The sequence below is a fragment of the Dipodomys merriami genome, unplaced genomic scaffold (assembly GCF_024711535.1).
Source record: "Dipodomys merriami isolate MVZ:Mamm:240054 unplaced genomic scaffold, mDipMer1.0.p SCAF_172, whole genome shotgun sequence".
In the NCBI taxonomy this organism is placed as follows: domain Eukaryota; kingdom Metazoa; phylum Chordata; class Mammalia; order Rodentia; family Heteromyidae; genus Dipodomys; species Dipodomys merriami.
This window is the reverse complement of record NW_027203071.1, coordinates 832,485-848,969: the sequence shown is the minus strand read 5'-3', so window position 1 is coordinate 848,969 and position 16,485 is coordinate 832,485. Positions and strand designations below refer to the sequence as shown.

Below are 16,485 nucleotides of genomic sequence, written 5' to 3'. Positions count from 1 at the left end.
AAGTTCTGATTTTGTATTTGAAAAAAATATATCATTTTGTTATTTTCAAGCATAATACTTAATCTAGATAATTGAGGATTGAAGTTTCTGGCTTTGTTTAATCAAGAGTCCTTTATTGGATAACCAGTTTTCACTCAGTTAAATAAGATACTAAGATATAGATTAAACATAATATAGTTTATGATTGGCATGACCTCAAAATTCTCTGCTGCTTAAGCTTTACCATTTTGAGTATTATTTTTACTGTAGAGTAATATGTTTTAAAAGTGTCAGATAAGTTGATATTAGGGAAATGAACCTTAAGATATGTATTCAAATGTTTTTTTCTTTCATACGATTGTTTCTAACACATTTATAAGATTATTTCTTTGTTGCTTTGTATGTCCCTCCCACACAGTATAACCCCTGCTTTCACTGTATTTGATGGCAGTATAATTTGTGGAGGGGAAGGGAAAAAACAAATCGTTGAAATAGGGATACAGGTGGACCCATTGCAGCAATGAGATGTACAAGTCCTTATATCGAAAAACGAACTTTACAACTTTGGTGAGGTGGGGGAGGGGGGTGGAGGATTCGGTGGGAGCAGGGGGAGGATGGGAAGGGATGGGAAAGGGAAACGAGGAGGCTACAATGCTTGATAAGAAATGTACTCATTATCTTGCCCATGTAATTGTAACCCCTCTGTACAGTATTTTCACAATAAAAATAATAAAAATAAATAAAAATTTTAAAGTGTCAAGAAGCTGGGTTCAGGTAGCTCACCCTGCATTCCTAGCTACTCGGGAAGCTGAGAACTGAAGATCACAGTTTTAAGCCAACCCGGGGAGTAAAACCAATTAGCTAGTAAAAAAAAAAAAAAAGTTTGAATAGAGGCATGGCTTGAGTGGCAGAACAACTGTGAGTAAGAAAAGCAGAACATAAGAGCAAGGTTCTGAGTTCAAGCCCTAGTACTGGAGGAAAATGTGTCAAAAAGATAGGAGTAAGACACATTGATTTGATTATCTGTCCTAAATATCACTGTTTAAAAATAAACTTGCAATTGCCAACTCATTTGTTTAAGCTGGTTCATTAAAACCACAGATGTGAACTTTGCAGTTGATTGTATCACCATGTTCTGCTGAGAGTTCATGTTCTGAATCATTTGATTAATAATAACCAACTGCAGCTCTAGCTACACTCCTTTTGCATGTGTGGAAGTTATGTAAACTTCCAAGCAAATTCTTGAGTCTTAGATTTTGAGATAAAAATTGAGGGGGGGGAGGGTCCAGTCGTGGGGCCTGAACTCTGGACCTGGGCGCTGTCCCTCAGCTCTTCAGCTCAAGGCTAGCACTTTACCACTTGAGCCACAGCGCCACTTCCGGCTTTTTTCTTTTTTTTTTTTTTTTTTTTGCTTATGTGGTACTGAAGAATTGAACCCAGGACCTCAGGCATGCAAGGCAAGCGCTCTACCACTGAGACACCTTCCCAGCTTGAGTTAAAATTTTTTACTTGACCAGTACAGCTTGGTTCCTATAGTCATGGGATGGCACTGAGAATATATGAGTGTATATTTACATATCCATATCATTATCCTTATCCACATAGCTTGTGCCAGTGCTTGGGCTTGAACTCAGGGCCTCTCACTCTCTCTTGGCTTTTTCTATTCAAGGTTGGCACTCTACTGCTTGAGTCACCCTTCTACTTCTGACTTTTTGCTACTTAATTAGCGATGAGTCTCATGAACTTTTCTGCCCAGGCTGGCTTCAAACCATCATCCTCACATCTCAACCTCCTGAGTAGCTAGGATTCCAGGTGTTCCTGGTGATGCTGAGAATATTAAATTCCCTTATCTGGTATAAATAGGAAGAGGGAATGGTCCATGAGAATGTCTAATAAAACAGAAAGAACTACCAGAGTGTAGGAATCATTTTTCAGAAACCATTTTCTGGTTGAAAGTTTTGAATTTTGCGCCCCCTGGTGGCTCTGACTGTGCCTTGGTGGGGCTTGGTAACAGGAGACATTTGTTAATACTTAAGTATTACCAAAAAATAAGTATCCTGCTCCGGATTCCTGCCTCACTTTCTGAATGCTTGAGCCACTATGCTTCAACTTCACTTTTAAAAGTTTCTCATTATCCGAAGCAGCAAATGAAAGTGCTAGAGGAATATTCCTTATCTCACGCAATCCTCCTAACGGTCCTTTGGGACAGTATCAGCTCATTAGATAAGTGAGATAGAGCCCAAAGAGGAGCAGCGGGCTTCTCCAATCTTACACACTCCATAACTGTTCCGTAGAGACCTCACACTATTGTAGAAAATGAAAGATCAAGCCAGGAATGGTGACTCATGCTGAAATCCTACCTATTGGAAGGCAGCGATCAAGAGATTGACGTTCAAGGCCAGCTGTGACAAAAATGCTTAAAAGCTCACATCTAATCCAATGATTGGATGTGGTAGTACACATCTGCCATCCTCAGCCATTCAAGGAAGCACAGATAGGTGAATTCAAGTCCAGGTGCACCAGGATCTTGGGAATAACCAACACAAAAATGGCTGTTGAAATGGCTCATGGGGTAGAGCACTTCCAGTGTAAAAAGAGAGAGAGAGAGAGAGAGAGAGAGAGAGAGAGAGAGAGAGAGAGAGAGAGAGAGAGAGAGAGAGAGAGAGAGAGAGAGAGAAAAGATAAAGGAAGAATATGTTTCAATCCAAAGCACATTTTCTCTCCTTTCTACCATATATATTCTAAACACAACCACTTACACAGAAAAAAACTGGCTTATCATTTCTCTCCAGATTTCCAAAGACAAGGGCTAGAGGCATGGCTCAATTGGCAAAGTGCTTGCATAGCAAGCATAAGGCCCTGAGTTGAAACCCTAGTACTGTTAAAAAAAAAAAAAGTACAAATCAAATTTGTTAAGGCAGAGTTCCCAAATCAGATCAGTAAAAATTAGGATAAAGTTTTGTTTTATGTTTGATAATATCAACTTCAACTTCATCTGGATCATACATGAGATGTCTTTGCCTCCTTGAGGAGAGATAAGAAAGTCAGAAGTGAGAAGGAGGAATAATGTGGCACATGCCTATAATTCCAGAAAATGATTATGAGAAGAAAGTGAGTGAGACCCCATTCTGACAGCCAGGAGTACTGGTGCATGCCTGTGATCTTAGCTACATGGGAGGCATAAGTAGGAAGATTGAGGTCTGAAGCTTGCCTTAAACAAGAATACAACCCCATCCAAGAAAGTAAGAAAGAAAGAAAGGAAGAAAGAAGGAAAGAAGGAAAGAAAGAAAGAATAAAGAGCCTAAGATGTGGCTCATGTAGTACAGCACCTGCCTACCAATAGAGACCCTGAGCTCTGACCCCAGTACCACCAAAGAGAGACAGGAGGAAGGAGGAGAGGGGAAGGGAGAGAGAGGAGAGAGAGAGAGAGAGAGAGAGAGAGAGAGAGAGAGAGAGAGAGAGAGAGAGAGAGAGAGAGAGAGAGAGAGAGAGAGAGAGAAATGACTAGAGATTTTCCTTCCAGCCCAGCTCTGTGATGACTTTACCTCCACCAGAAAGAATTGATGGAGGGTGATTCTTCTAAATGACAGACAGCTCTCCCAGGGTGGCCTTGTGGCTGAGATGATAAGTTCTAGAGTTCAGAGCTTTCTAGCTGTGTAACTTTGAGCAAGCTCCTTATCTTCTTGTGTGTTATTATTCTCATGGGTAAAATGGGATACTATAAGCAGCTATGTCATACGGTTGGGGGAGGGGATGGGGGAGTAAGGTAGAATAGGAAAAGAAATCAGGTGGTGTAAGAACCAGCTCTAAGACAGGAACAGGATTAGCATACGCTGTATCATAGCGATTACTTCCACCCTTCATCTTAATCTGCAGGAAGCCATGCAGGAGTGATCTATGAAGGAACCTGGTTTCTCAGCCCTTGTAGCTAAGCTGCTTAGAGACGGTATGGTTCCTAGGGAGCCAGACAGGTCATCCTGTGATCCTGCCACATTAACACTGCAAGGCAGTATTTTTGTCTGTTGTGAAATGGTTTCAAGTTCAAACTTCAGATTCTTCACAGAGATTAAATTACATGTGGAGAACAATCACAAATATGTTGTCCCCCCCATATCCCATTAGTCTAAGTAAAATATGAATCTGCTTAAAAGGAAATTATTCAATAGTTATTCAGAGCTAGATAGGAGTGACTATCGGGACATGGATTCAAGTTATTGAATGGTTGCACCGTGAAAGAAGTTACACAAATTTCTATAGTCCCAGAATAAATCCTCTTGTCAATACTTTTACCAATTACATTTGTGGAGGACCCACCAGGTGGCGCTGTAGCAAAGCAGGGAAATCCCTGCCACAGGCTTCACAGCATTCTAAACTGTAGGGCTGGTGGATGCCAAAGGTCTGCTGAATTTAGTGATAAGAATCCGAGTTTACACAGTTGTCATGAGATGAATTAGGTTAGATTCAAAAGTTCAGACAAACGGCCATTAAAGGGCCTAAGAGAGCAGGGTGCTGGTGGCTTGCACCTTTAATTCTAGCTACGCGGGAGTCTGAGGTCTGAGGATCAGGGTTCAAAGCTAGCCCAGGCGAGAAAGCCCATGAGACTCTTATCTCCAATGAACCACCAAAAAACTGGAAGTGGTGCTATGGCTCAAAGAAGTAGAATGCTAGCTTTAAGCAAAAAGAGCTCAGGGACAGGACCTAAGCCCTGAATTCAAGCCCCATGACCTACAAAAAAAGGGGGTGGGAAAAGAGGGCCTAAGATACTCAAGACAATTTTGCCTCTTGTTCTACAACATTTTGTCTCTCCACCACCACCATGTCCTGGTCAGCCAAGGCCAAGTTGTCCACAAGATCTTTAACACGGATGCAGATTCTTCAGAGAACTTGCATTCACAAGTAGTGTAGCTCAGAATAAATTGAATCATGCAAAGAAGTTTTAAGTAAAGTCTCAGAAATAGCAAGAGGAAAATAAACATTCATGAGAAAACCCAGCTACTCTGCAATCTAGCTTACAAAGTAGGACCAGCTCATCAAAGTAGATGGGGTGTATCTAATCTAGCTTAAACTTTCCTTCCAAACAGCAGGGACCCCCTTAGAAAGGAGCTGCCTCTTTTTTTATATGAATTCTTCCTAGACTTTTAGATCAAGAGAACAGCTTCTCTCTTAAGATATAAATCATGTAGTACACTTTAAATATATATGGTAAAAAAATTACCATTAGTAGTCCTTGCCTTTGGGCCTTAAAGGACTGTTATATTTCTAAAAGAAATGGATGTATAGTCTGGTGTGATGGCACATGCCTGTACTCCAAGCACTTGGAAGAAAGATGTAGAAGGATTGCAAGTTCAAGGCCAGCCTTGGCTACATAGAAAGACCCTACCTCAAATAACTGGGCTGGGATGTAGCTCAGTGGCAAAGTGCTTGCCTAGCAAGTGCAACGTCCTGGGTTCGATCCCCAGTACCAAAAAAGGAAAGACAAAAAAAAACAACAAACAAATCATTTACAAGCAAGCAAATTAGTAAATGCAAATTAGTAAAGACAAGAGCAGGTACATCATCTTTCATAATCAAAAGGCATTTTATAAAGTACATAGTTAAAACTGCACTCAAATTTGTTAATAAGGGACAATCATATAGGATCCAATCTAAGCCACAAAATTTTAGTAGAAATTGCCTTTTTACCAATGAAAGACAGAGGATTTAGTTCTCAAAAATCTTCTGCTGGGTTTCCATCACATCCTTCAGTTGCACACCAGCAACTGCTACGATCATGGGTAATAAACAGCCGCAAAATGGAAGTGACACCTGACCGTCAGCATTTATTTTGCACAGTCAGAGTGCAGTAGGGCTAGGCTGAGCTTAGCTAGGATTGGGCATGTTTCGCAGTTCAGCAGGCTTATTCACATGTCTGAGCCTGAGCTTCCCTGTACATATCTCTGACTCCTCTTCCTGGGACCAATGGGCTTGCCTGAGCATTTCCTACTGATGATGGCAGGGGGCAAGAGTATGAAAATCCAATTACTCCACTGTGTTTCGATCAGTCATGCTTGCTAGCAGGCCAAGCCCAGAGACATAATGTGAGGAGAAAACCTTGCTCTATCATTGAAGCCTACCTCAGGTTCTCATCCAGGTTCTCTGTCCACTGTTGGACACTGCTTCTGAGAGAATATTACAAAATAATTTTGCAAATGACAAAGGCCACTCACGGTGCTGGTCCCCTATTTTCTTGTACTGGGATTTGAACTCAGGGCCTCTGCTTGCTGCAGAGGCATTCTACCAATGGAGCCACACTCTGAACTACTCTCTTTAAAAAAAAAAAAACAGGCATTTAAAAGTTACATCTTTGGCATAATACATAAAATGTTTTCTGGACCCCAAGGTACCTTGAGTGTCCAACTGTCACGTCTACAAGCAGGTGGGCCAGGAGGTAACTGAAACTTGGAATATCTTTCAAGGAGCAAAGAATATAATCTGTGTTTTTTCCCCATGAATTTTACATTTCTAAGGCTTTCCAGATTTTAAAGGTTGATGTTAAGGTTGAATTTTAATAGAAGACTTCATGAATGAAGTTGAAACCTTGTTCTTTTCTTTCTTTTTAACCTTGGTAGTTTTAACTTACTCTTTCATGAGAATCTGGTAGCTAGTTTCCAGTAGATGCATAAATGCACTTGAAGATATATTTCTTTTATGTGAGAAAAATGTCTTACTAAGCATGCTGAGGACACCTTGTACGGTGTCTTGGTTTGGGGACATGCTCCACTATGTTTTAGTTCTGATTGTAGTGACAAAAAAAAAAAACTCATAAAATTATTCCTCAGCTGCCTTTTCTATTTCTATTGCATTTTCATAGTTTCCCACTTTTCCCCCTTCTGGTACTAGGTTTGAAGTCATAGACTACTGCTTGTTCTGATTGGTTACTTGTCTCAAGCTCTCCTACTTGAGCCATGCCTTCATCCCAGCCTCTTGCTGGTTATTTTGGAGCTGCAGTCTTGAAGGCTATCTGCCTGGCTGGCTTAGAGCAGCACTCTTTTGGATTGCTACTCAGCCTCTTGAGTAGAATTATAGGCATGAACCACCAGCACCCAACTTTATCATTCTTAAATGTTTACACACACACACACACGCATACACACATACGGTCTGGCAAGGCTTGCATAAATCTGCAAAAAGGACCAATTTAACATTTAGCTTATTAGTAATTTTTCCAAAAGTAATCATGAGCAAATGGAGCTATTTCATCATTCTGGAAAAATTATTGCTCTAAATATCCAATTACAGAGAGAAAAAGAGAGCGAGAGAGGAGAGACAATTTTTACTAAATCCTCCACTTCTCCATCCCCAATAAGATCATCTATTTCATAATTTAAGATTCATTACCTTGTAGATTTTCTTGAAATTTCAAAGCTTAAGAGAGTTGTCAGGGGGCTGGGAAGGTGGCTCAGTGGTAGAGCGCTTGCCTTGTATGCCTGAGGCCCTGGGTTCGATTCCTCAGCACCATATAAGCAAAAAGAAAAAAGCCGGAAGTGGCGCTGTGCCTCAAGTGGTAGAGCGCTAGCTTTGAGCTGAAGAGCTGAGGGACAGTGCCCAGGCCCAGAGTTCAGGCCCCACCACCGGACCCCCCCCCCCAAAAAAAGAGAGAGAGTTGTCAGGCCCGACGCTGGTGGCTCACGCCTGTAATCTTAGCTACTCAGGAGGCTGAGATCTGAGGATCACGGTTCAAAGCCAGCCTGGGCAGGAAAGACCGTGACTCTCTTATTTCCAACAAACCACTAAGAAAACCGGAAGTAGTACTGTGGCTCACGTGGTAGAGTGCTAGCCTTGAGCTGAAGAGCTGAGGGACAGCGCCTAGGCTCAGAGTTCAAGTCCCATGACCGTCAAAAAAAAAAAAAGAGTTGCAAACACAAAGCAAGGTGCATTTCACTTTCAGTGCTTAAAACATGTATATGGTTATATATGTTTTATACAAAGTATTATATTTGTCTGTTTTTTGGGGGTCTAGGAGAGTACCAAGAATAGAGGGTGATGTATACATTTCCACTAAGTATTAGAATAACTGTTTTGTTAATTTTAGGTTGAAGAATTTGACGCCAATTTTACATATGTACAACAGTCAACATTCTATCTGAAGCCCAATGTCAAGTACGTATTTCAAGTGAGATGTCAAGGGACAGGCAAAAGGTACTGGCAGCCCTGGAGTGCATCCTTTGTTCATAAAACACCTGAAACAGGTGAGTGTGTTTATATGTTTTATTTTCTATGGCTTTACTTTTGACCTCTGACTCTATTTACCTATATTTCTGCTTCACCACTACCAAAATGGACCCTGCTTTCATTTGTTAAAGCTGTGATACCTGAGCTAAACATCACTTGAGGAGGGGGTTGGGAAGGTGGCTCAGTGGTAGAGTGCTTGCCTTGCATGCACAAGGCCCTGGATTCAATTCCTCAGCACCACATAAGCAGAAAAAAGCCAGAAGTGGCACTGTGGCTCAAGTGGTAGAGCACTAACCTTGAGCTGAAGAGCTGAAGGACAGTGCCCAGGCCCAGAGTTCAGGCCCCATGAATGACAAAAAAAAAAAATCACTTGAGGTGCTTGGTCAGATGCAGTCATGCCCCCAGAGGATCTAATTCCACAAGTAGTGGGTCTCGAAAGTTGACATGGTTCTGGGACTTTAACTTAGTACCTCATACTCTTGCTTGACTTTTTCACTCAAAGTTGGTATTCTACTACTTGAGCCACCCCTCAAGTTCCAATATCTTAGACTTTGTTTTGGAGAATCATTATTAAGAGTTTGTATCTCTTTAGAAAAAAAAAACCACAAATCAAATCCTATCAATGAGTATTGATTATCTACTATATGTGAAGCAATCCAAGAGAGTTAAAGCCACTTAGACATGGAATTAATTAGCTCTCAATAAGGTCTAGTTAATCTTCTATAAATCTTCAGAAATGATCCTGTTCTTAATTTTATTAGTTTAATAGTACACACACTTACCCATATTACTTCACATTTTTCTTAGCTAAATAGACTTCAATTGTATGCAACTAATAAAGCAGATCTATTGTGATTCTTTTGATCCTCCATAATGGTCCAGTGAACCTTAAGATGTCTCCTTACTATGCATAGTTTCCATGATAGATTTTGAATCTTCAGAAATGAAGGATTTGATTATAATCATGTCCATGTTATTCTTATTATAACATCTTGTAATTGTGGTTTGTGTTTTCAAATTATAAATATTGATATAAATATTATAAATATTAATGGCCACTAAGAGCCAGACTAATTCAGAAAGTTCTGCTGGTACCCTCTGATGCCCATAATTTGGAAATTTATTATGAAAGGAATCATTTTCAAGAATAAGTATCGGTTCTCTGGTTTCTAGTTTATTTATCAATTTATCTCCAGTTGTCATTGTTAAGAATGCTTGATAGTGGCACTCTGGTAAAGTGCTAGCCTTGAACAGAAAAGCTCATGGACAGCACCCTGTCCCTGAGCTCAAGCCCCACAACAGAAAAACAAAGAAGAAGAACAACAACAAAAAACACCTTTTTGCCCGGCGCCTGTAATCCTAGCTAATCAGGAGGCTGAGATTTGAGGATCACATATCTCCCATGAGCCACCAGAAAACTGAAAGTGGTGTTGTAGCTCAACTGGTAGAGCACTCGCCTTGAGCTGAGGAGCTGAGGGACAGCGTCCAGGCCCAGAGTTCAAGCCCCAAAACTTACAAACACACACACACACACACACACACACACACACACACACACACACACACAGAATCCTTAGGAACTTACACACCAATTTTTAATTAGATATGTTTGGTAACTCACTTTTTAAAATAAACGCTATATAGAGTTATCTAGCAAGACTATTCAAATTAGTATCATTTCCTTACCATGACAAGGCAGTGTACATAAGCTTGATTTTTATATAAACTATATTTAATGTTGCAAGTAGCACTTTTACTAGTGCAAAACTGGGATCAGACTTGCTACAAGAAAACATTGTTAGTAGCAGTCATGGCAGCCAATCACTCAGACCCTGCGGCTTCCTGCTCCTTCCCAGCAGTCTTATAGGCTGTTTTTAGCACTTACGTCTAAGTGCGGAAATGCCCTACTAGCTGGGTAAAGGCTACAAATGTCCTTTAAGGGTGGAGTTCTTCATTCTGAGGAACAGGGAAGAAGAGCACCAGAGGTACCCCCACAAGAGTCTAAACCCAATGCTTTTTGTTTCCTAAAATGGGGGAAAAGTCACTTAAAGGAGAAAAACTATCAGTCAAAATTAAATATGCCTGAAAATGTACATAAGCTAAGAGGAACTGCAGGATAATTTTCTTGGTACAAATCCCTTTCTGAGACACAAATAAATATCAAGAGCCAGGTGTCAGTGGCTCACTCCTATAATTCTAGCTACTCAGGAAGCTAAGCTCTGAGGGTCTCTGTTCAAAGCCAGCCTGGGCAGGATAGACTCATCTCCAATTAACCAGAAAAAAGCAGAAAGTGGAGCTGTGGTCCAAGTGGTAGACTGCTAGCCTTGAGTGAAAAAGCCAAGTGACTGTGCTCAGACCCTGAGTTCAAGCCCCAATTATCAGAATAAAAATATATACTAAGTAACAGTGAAAGTATGTTAAGGTAAAATAAAAATATGAAATCTTTAAAAATTATTTTACTTTTCTGTTTGCAGAAACAATGCAAGTTTATTACAGTATAGAACCTAAAAACTGCTGTGCTGTTCAGACTTCAATGAAATGAATGCTAATTTTTCCTATACATCTTTTTTTTTAATGATTGGTGCTATGCTCTATTACTGTTTTGGATTCTAATTTGCTTACTTAATCTACCTTGGTTAGTTTTTAAGAAATCTAATTTAATGACTGTACAGCATTCCAGCTTATGAACATACGATAATTAAATTGTTTTCTTACTTAAACTATATTAGGCTATTTCTTTTTTTTTCATTAACCATACAGTTCTTTGAATAGATTTGCATACAAGCTTTCCTTATCTCTTTTGGTCTAAAAAGACACTATTGAATCTAGAGTCAAGCACATTTTAAGATGCTGATGCAAGTGGTTAAATTGCTTTTTAGAAATCTTTATTATTGATTGCTTTTTAAAAAGAAAAAGTAATTCACTCACTCATGAAATATTCATTTTGCCTTTACCACGTGCCAGCCACTTGCTGAGTGCATGAGCCTCTTAGTGACAAAGGGGACAAAGCTCTGGCCTTGGTGAAGGTTTATTCTAGAGAGGACAAAAAATAAAAATGAACCATAATCGATGGCTCATGCCTGTAATCCTGACTATTCAGGAGGCTGAGATCTGGGGATTGTGGTTCAAAATTAGCCTGGACAGACAAAAACCTAAATAAATAAATAAAACCCTTACTCTCTTTTCCTTTCTGAAGTCCTTGACTTTACTGGAAAGGAAAGCCCTAAACTAAAAAAGAAAATCAATCGCTCAGAATATAATATCAGGTTGTAGCAAAAACACAAGGAAGTTTCTCTGGGCTAGAGAACCATTTACCCTCTCTTGACTTACTATCAAGAAACCATTTCACGTGACTGAAGCTGGTGCCCTCAGCATAATAAATAATAACAGCTAACATTATTGGATGCTCACCGTGTGTTGGACGCCCTGAGAAGCACTTTACATCTGAATTGTCTTTTATTTAACACCATTTATTCCCATCGCACAGATAAAGGGAGTGAGCCCCAAGAATTATGGCTGAATACTGTCATGTTGGTGGAGAGCAGAGCAGGGCCTAACTCAGGCTCTGGGATTCTAGTATGCATGTCACTCATAGCTCTGCTAGTCACCTTCTAGGATACCTGGGACAGTGCTGTTTCAATGTCACCTCAGCTATCTGAGTAAGTCACCTTAGCTCATAATGTAACTATGTACCAGGTACTGGTGGCTTACAACTCTAATCCTAGCTACTCAGGAGGCTGAGATCTACAGAATCATGGTTCAAAGCCATGAAAATCTACAAGAATCCATCTCCAATTGACTAACAAAAAGTCAACTAGAGGTATGGAGCAAGTATTAGAACACCAACAGTGAATTCAAACCCCAATACTAGCAAAACAAAAGCAAACAAAATAGAAAAAACAAATCAACAGCAACAGCAACAAAATCAGCAACAACAACCAAAAGACCCTATGCAGCAGAACTTCATTTGTTGTTGTTAGGTTTTGTTTTCTTATGGTACTGGGGAAGGAATCCAGGGCCTTTTGCAAACTAGGCACCCACTATACTACTAAGCCCACTCTACCACTGCCCTAGTCCTAAAGATCCAATTTCCACACTATCATGAATTCAAGATGAATTCAAGGAAGCAGGCTAGCATAAAGGCATGATCATGAAAACCTGGATTCTAGGAGCCCTGACATAGGTAGGAAGGGGCAGTCCGAGATAAGGCTATGGTACAGATGGAAAAGGTGAACTTGTCCAAGACAAGGCTACAACAGGCAATGCCTAACATGTTTTTCCAGCTGGGCTGGTTCCAGAAAAACACCTAGAATGCTGTGTTTCTCAGAACAAGCATTTGGGGCCCTGTGTATTAGAAACTCCTGAACACGTTAAATGGCAAGTTTCCAAGCCTCTTGCCCAGTGATAATTCCTCAGTGAACTATATGCGCCACTACCGTAGAAATTAATACATGCCCTTCAAAAAATGACCACTGCCATTGGTACCCGTCTTGCCAACTTTCAGTCACCAGTACTCAGCTTTTAGTGTTACCAGCTCAGCATTGGGTTCTTCTGCACAAACTCAAGATAGAAATGACAGGCGAGCAATGCCATCTGAACAGGGCTTTATTGGGACATACACTCAAGTCAAAGGGAGACAGCATGGGGCTGTCACAAGACTCTTTCTGAGAATCCAGGGAATTGAAACCTTTACTGATTTTTTTAAAGGTAGACTTTGCAGTCACACAGTCAGCTTTGTTTACAATCCCATAATTTCTACAAATCTTGCTCTTTGGAGACTGGCACTTGCACTTCACAGGGAAATCTGCTTGTTTACGTTGGGTCCTTGTATGCTGAGCTTACACAAGATGGTGGAGGAGCTCACTGCTATCACCTCAGGAAGGTCATTTATCTATCAGCCAAGATCAAGCATACCGTTTATGGGAGTGGGAGGGTGGGATAGAGAATGGGAAGTTGGTGTTCAAATGCTTGGAGAAAGAGTCAACAGCATCTGAACCTGGTTATCAGTGGAAACATTTTTGAAAGAAGCTGACATTCAGCAAGAAACCTAGGTATAAGAATCAGGGCCCTCCTTGCTCTCTTATATGAAGAATAATGCAGACTGATGTATGAAGCAGGAAATGTGGACAGGAAATGAGGGGAGACCTGATTGCCTGATTAAGGGAATGGGTTCCATCACCATAGAATAGTGGGCTTGGGAGTGGGAGCAGAAACAAGTGGGCATGAGAAAAGTTCAGGCACTATCTGTAATGCTAGCTGGTTCTTCTTCGGCTTCCTCTTTCTCTTGGGGTCTCTGACCACCCCTGTCCATAGCACAGGGTGAGGATCTGCTGCTCCAGTTAACCAGCAAATCGCACAGGAGCCTCCTCTGCCTGGTCCCGCCCTCCCTCTGGCTGCTGAGATTCTGCTTCCAACCCATTAAACTTGATGGCCACAGTAAAAATTTCCTGATCAGTGTAGAAAGCAAACACAGAAAGCTTGAAAGACAAGCCTCTCAGTTCACTACTACCAATGTAAGAAAAGGTAGCTGCTTCAACATCCCTTTGTAATGGGGAAAAAAGAGTTACTTTATAAAGAAGGCTTTATAATCTTCTTAATAAGTTAGAGGCCTGAGGGAAAGGCAGTCATATTTCGTAATGACTAATTAACTCGCTTGACTTGCAACTTGTAGACATTTCCCAGAGAAACCATATACTTTTCTGGACAGCTTTCCAGAGCAAGGCAAGTGTGAGCAAGCTCCTGAACATTTTACTTTGTTCTTATAAAATGACAGGCAGTTGCATTATTACCAATGACTTCTTGAAAGCTCTCATTAATTTTTCAAGACTTCCAGTGGCTAGCTGAGAAAACAAATATTTTCAGAGTAGAGACAAATATAGGTGATATGAAATAGAATGCAAATTTGGTGGTAGTGCAGAGAATATTTTTCAAAAATTGTTATTTGTAATTAGAGATGGTTGATTCATTCATAGAAAGATGGATTCTAAATGTATAGATTTGTGATGGGTAAACAGTACTGAACAGTCCTACGGGGTTGCAGAAACACTAATCATTTAAATTTCGCTTGAATTGATTTAATCCTCTTTGAGTCTTGCCACTAATAAAACATCCGATTTCTGTAGGTTAAAAAACAGCTCAGAAAAGCTCATCTCCCCAGATTTGCATCCACTAATGGAAAATAAAGATTGTGCTGTATGAAGTTCCTTTTGCTGCTGCATTGAATTATTACAAACTTGGTAGCACTAAACAACATAAAATGTCTTATCTTGTAGTTCTGGGAGTAAAAAATCCAAAATCACTGTCAGGAACTTAGTTCAAGGTGTGTTCTTTATAGAGGCTCCAGACAGAACAGTCATTTTTACTATTTTTCCCAAATTCTAGAAGCTTCTGGAATTTCTTGGATCATGGCCCCATCCTCGGTCAAAGCAAAGCTTATCCTCTAGTATATTTCTCTGACTCTCATCCTCCCACACCCTTCCCACAAGGACCCTGGTTATATCCTCATATTCATATCTGTAATCTATACTCTTGTGCCACAGAAAAAGAGCCTTTCTACAGATTCCAGGGATTCAGATGTGGACTTCTTCAGGAGCCATTATTGATTTTATCACATCTCCATGAACACAAAAACAAAAACAAAAATCCCCACACTCATTGTGATGAAGTGTGACAAAGGGAATTAAATAGGGTTATCTTTAGCAGAAGGGAGATCTTTTAGAAAATAGTGAAAAATTACTAGAAATTCTAGCAAAACAGGTAAGAGAGGGAATCAGAGTCATGGCCAAAATCATAGCTTAGGGAGAATCTAGTAAGAACCTTACAGCTGGCATTGTGGCCACTGCTACTGCCTGCCTTGTGCCCAACACAGCCCTCTGCTACAGCTCACCCAGACCAAGGATGTAGCTATAGTTACCATATCCATGTTGAATAGTGGCTTTTTTTTTTCCTGAAGCTGTTTGTCATCTGTCTACCCTCAAAGTCTGGGGGCTTTTTTTTTTCCTGAAGCTGTTTGTCATCTGTCTACCCTCAAAGTCTGGGGATTGAGGGAGGGGGCATCTGATTGGCCACTGTCAGGTCATCTGCTTATGTGTAGTTGTTAGCTATGTAGGGAAAGAATCTCTGTGCTCCACTGAAATTTTTTGAGTGGAAAGCCCTATTTGCCACTTATTTATCATAGCATTTCCACAAGGAAGTATATCTTGGTGTTGAGCAACTAAAACTTGGCAAGTGTCTGCTAGATTATTGAGACTCAGGAGAAAATACAGGCTATGGTTGAAAGGAAGACTGTGCTTTTGAAGAATATTTGGCCATTGATAAATGTGAAGTTGCACATTCTTGCATATAGACCCTCATTCTGAATGGACCATCTAAAAGAAAATTTATTGGATGGCTGCGGCTTTTTATCTTTCCTCCTCTTATTCTTTGCCTTTGCAATATAACTGATATATCTACATTTCTTACCTTTTTTTCTCTAAATGTATCAAGTGTCTACAGCTCAGGAATGTATGAATGAAGATAGCCCCTCAATTATGCTTGCACACACCTTCCTGTTCTTACACGTAGAGGGCATAATTCATGAATCCACAGAATGATTCATCATCTGACTTGTTTTTCAAGGTGTGGTAGTGAGCTGGTTGCTGACATATCATTTTCTCTGCCTTGAGCTTCTGATGTTCACCTTGTAGTGTAGGTATATTGTCTTTACTTTGCTAATTGATGCTGGCTATGGTCAAATCTTTGCCCTTGGCCTGATGAAGTTGTATTGCAACCATGGGACTAAACTGGTCTGACCTGGGGAGACAGCAATTAAATGCTGTGATATAGCTGAGTAAGTAAAAGGAGATTAGAGGAGATGCTTGTATTTTAAGAAAAAAATCAAGTAGGAGGAAAAAACTCCAATAATTTAAAAAATCCAGCACTTGTCTTTTAAAAGTTGATTCTTCTTTCTTTATTATCTAGAACCTTCTAAAAAATATCCAGAAAGGTTCTTTATAGTACAGCTTTTATAGTCCAGGCTGAAACACAAAGATTGGTGGGGACAGAAATAAAGTGCCATTGTAGCTGTCTTTATCCTAGTAAGTCTGCTTATAGAACTGTAGCCTTAGAAAATAATCAGGGATAAGGAACTCAAGAGCTATGGAAAGGAAATGCAGGCACAAACATATTCATCTAAAAACTATTGTAGTGGTAAGACTTTGGAACCAAACTAAATGTTCCACAAAAGCAGAACATAATGCTTATTAAGGTTTAATTTATGTAAAACATAGTGCTTAGCGCCTGATGTAAACCATCTCA

The 16,485-nt window shown here is 40.2% G+C and overlaps 1 protein-coding gene across 1 annotated transcript in view; it reads left to right on the top strand.

The window, feature by feature from the left end:
- Nucleotides 1-16,485, top strand: part of Il23r (interleukin 23 receptor) — a 60,151-nt gene that overhangs the window by 24,610 nt on the left and 19,056 nt on the right. Inside the window, exon 6 of the mRNA XM_070025748.1 lies at nt 8,051-8,207. Coding sequence (XP_069881849.1) covers nt 8,051-8,207 — 157 coding nt within the window. The remainder of the gene's footprint in view (nt 1-8,050; nt 8,208-16,485) is intronic.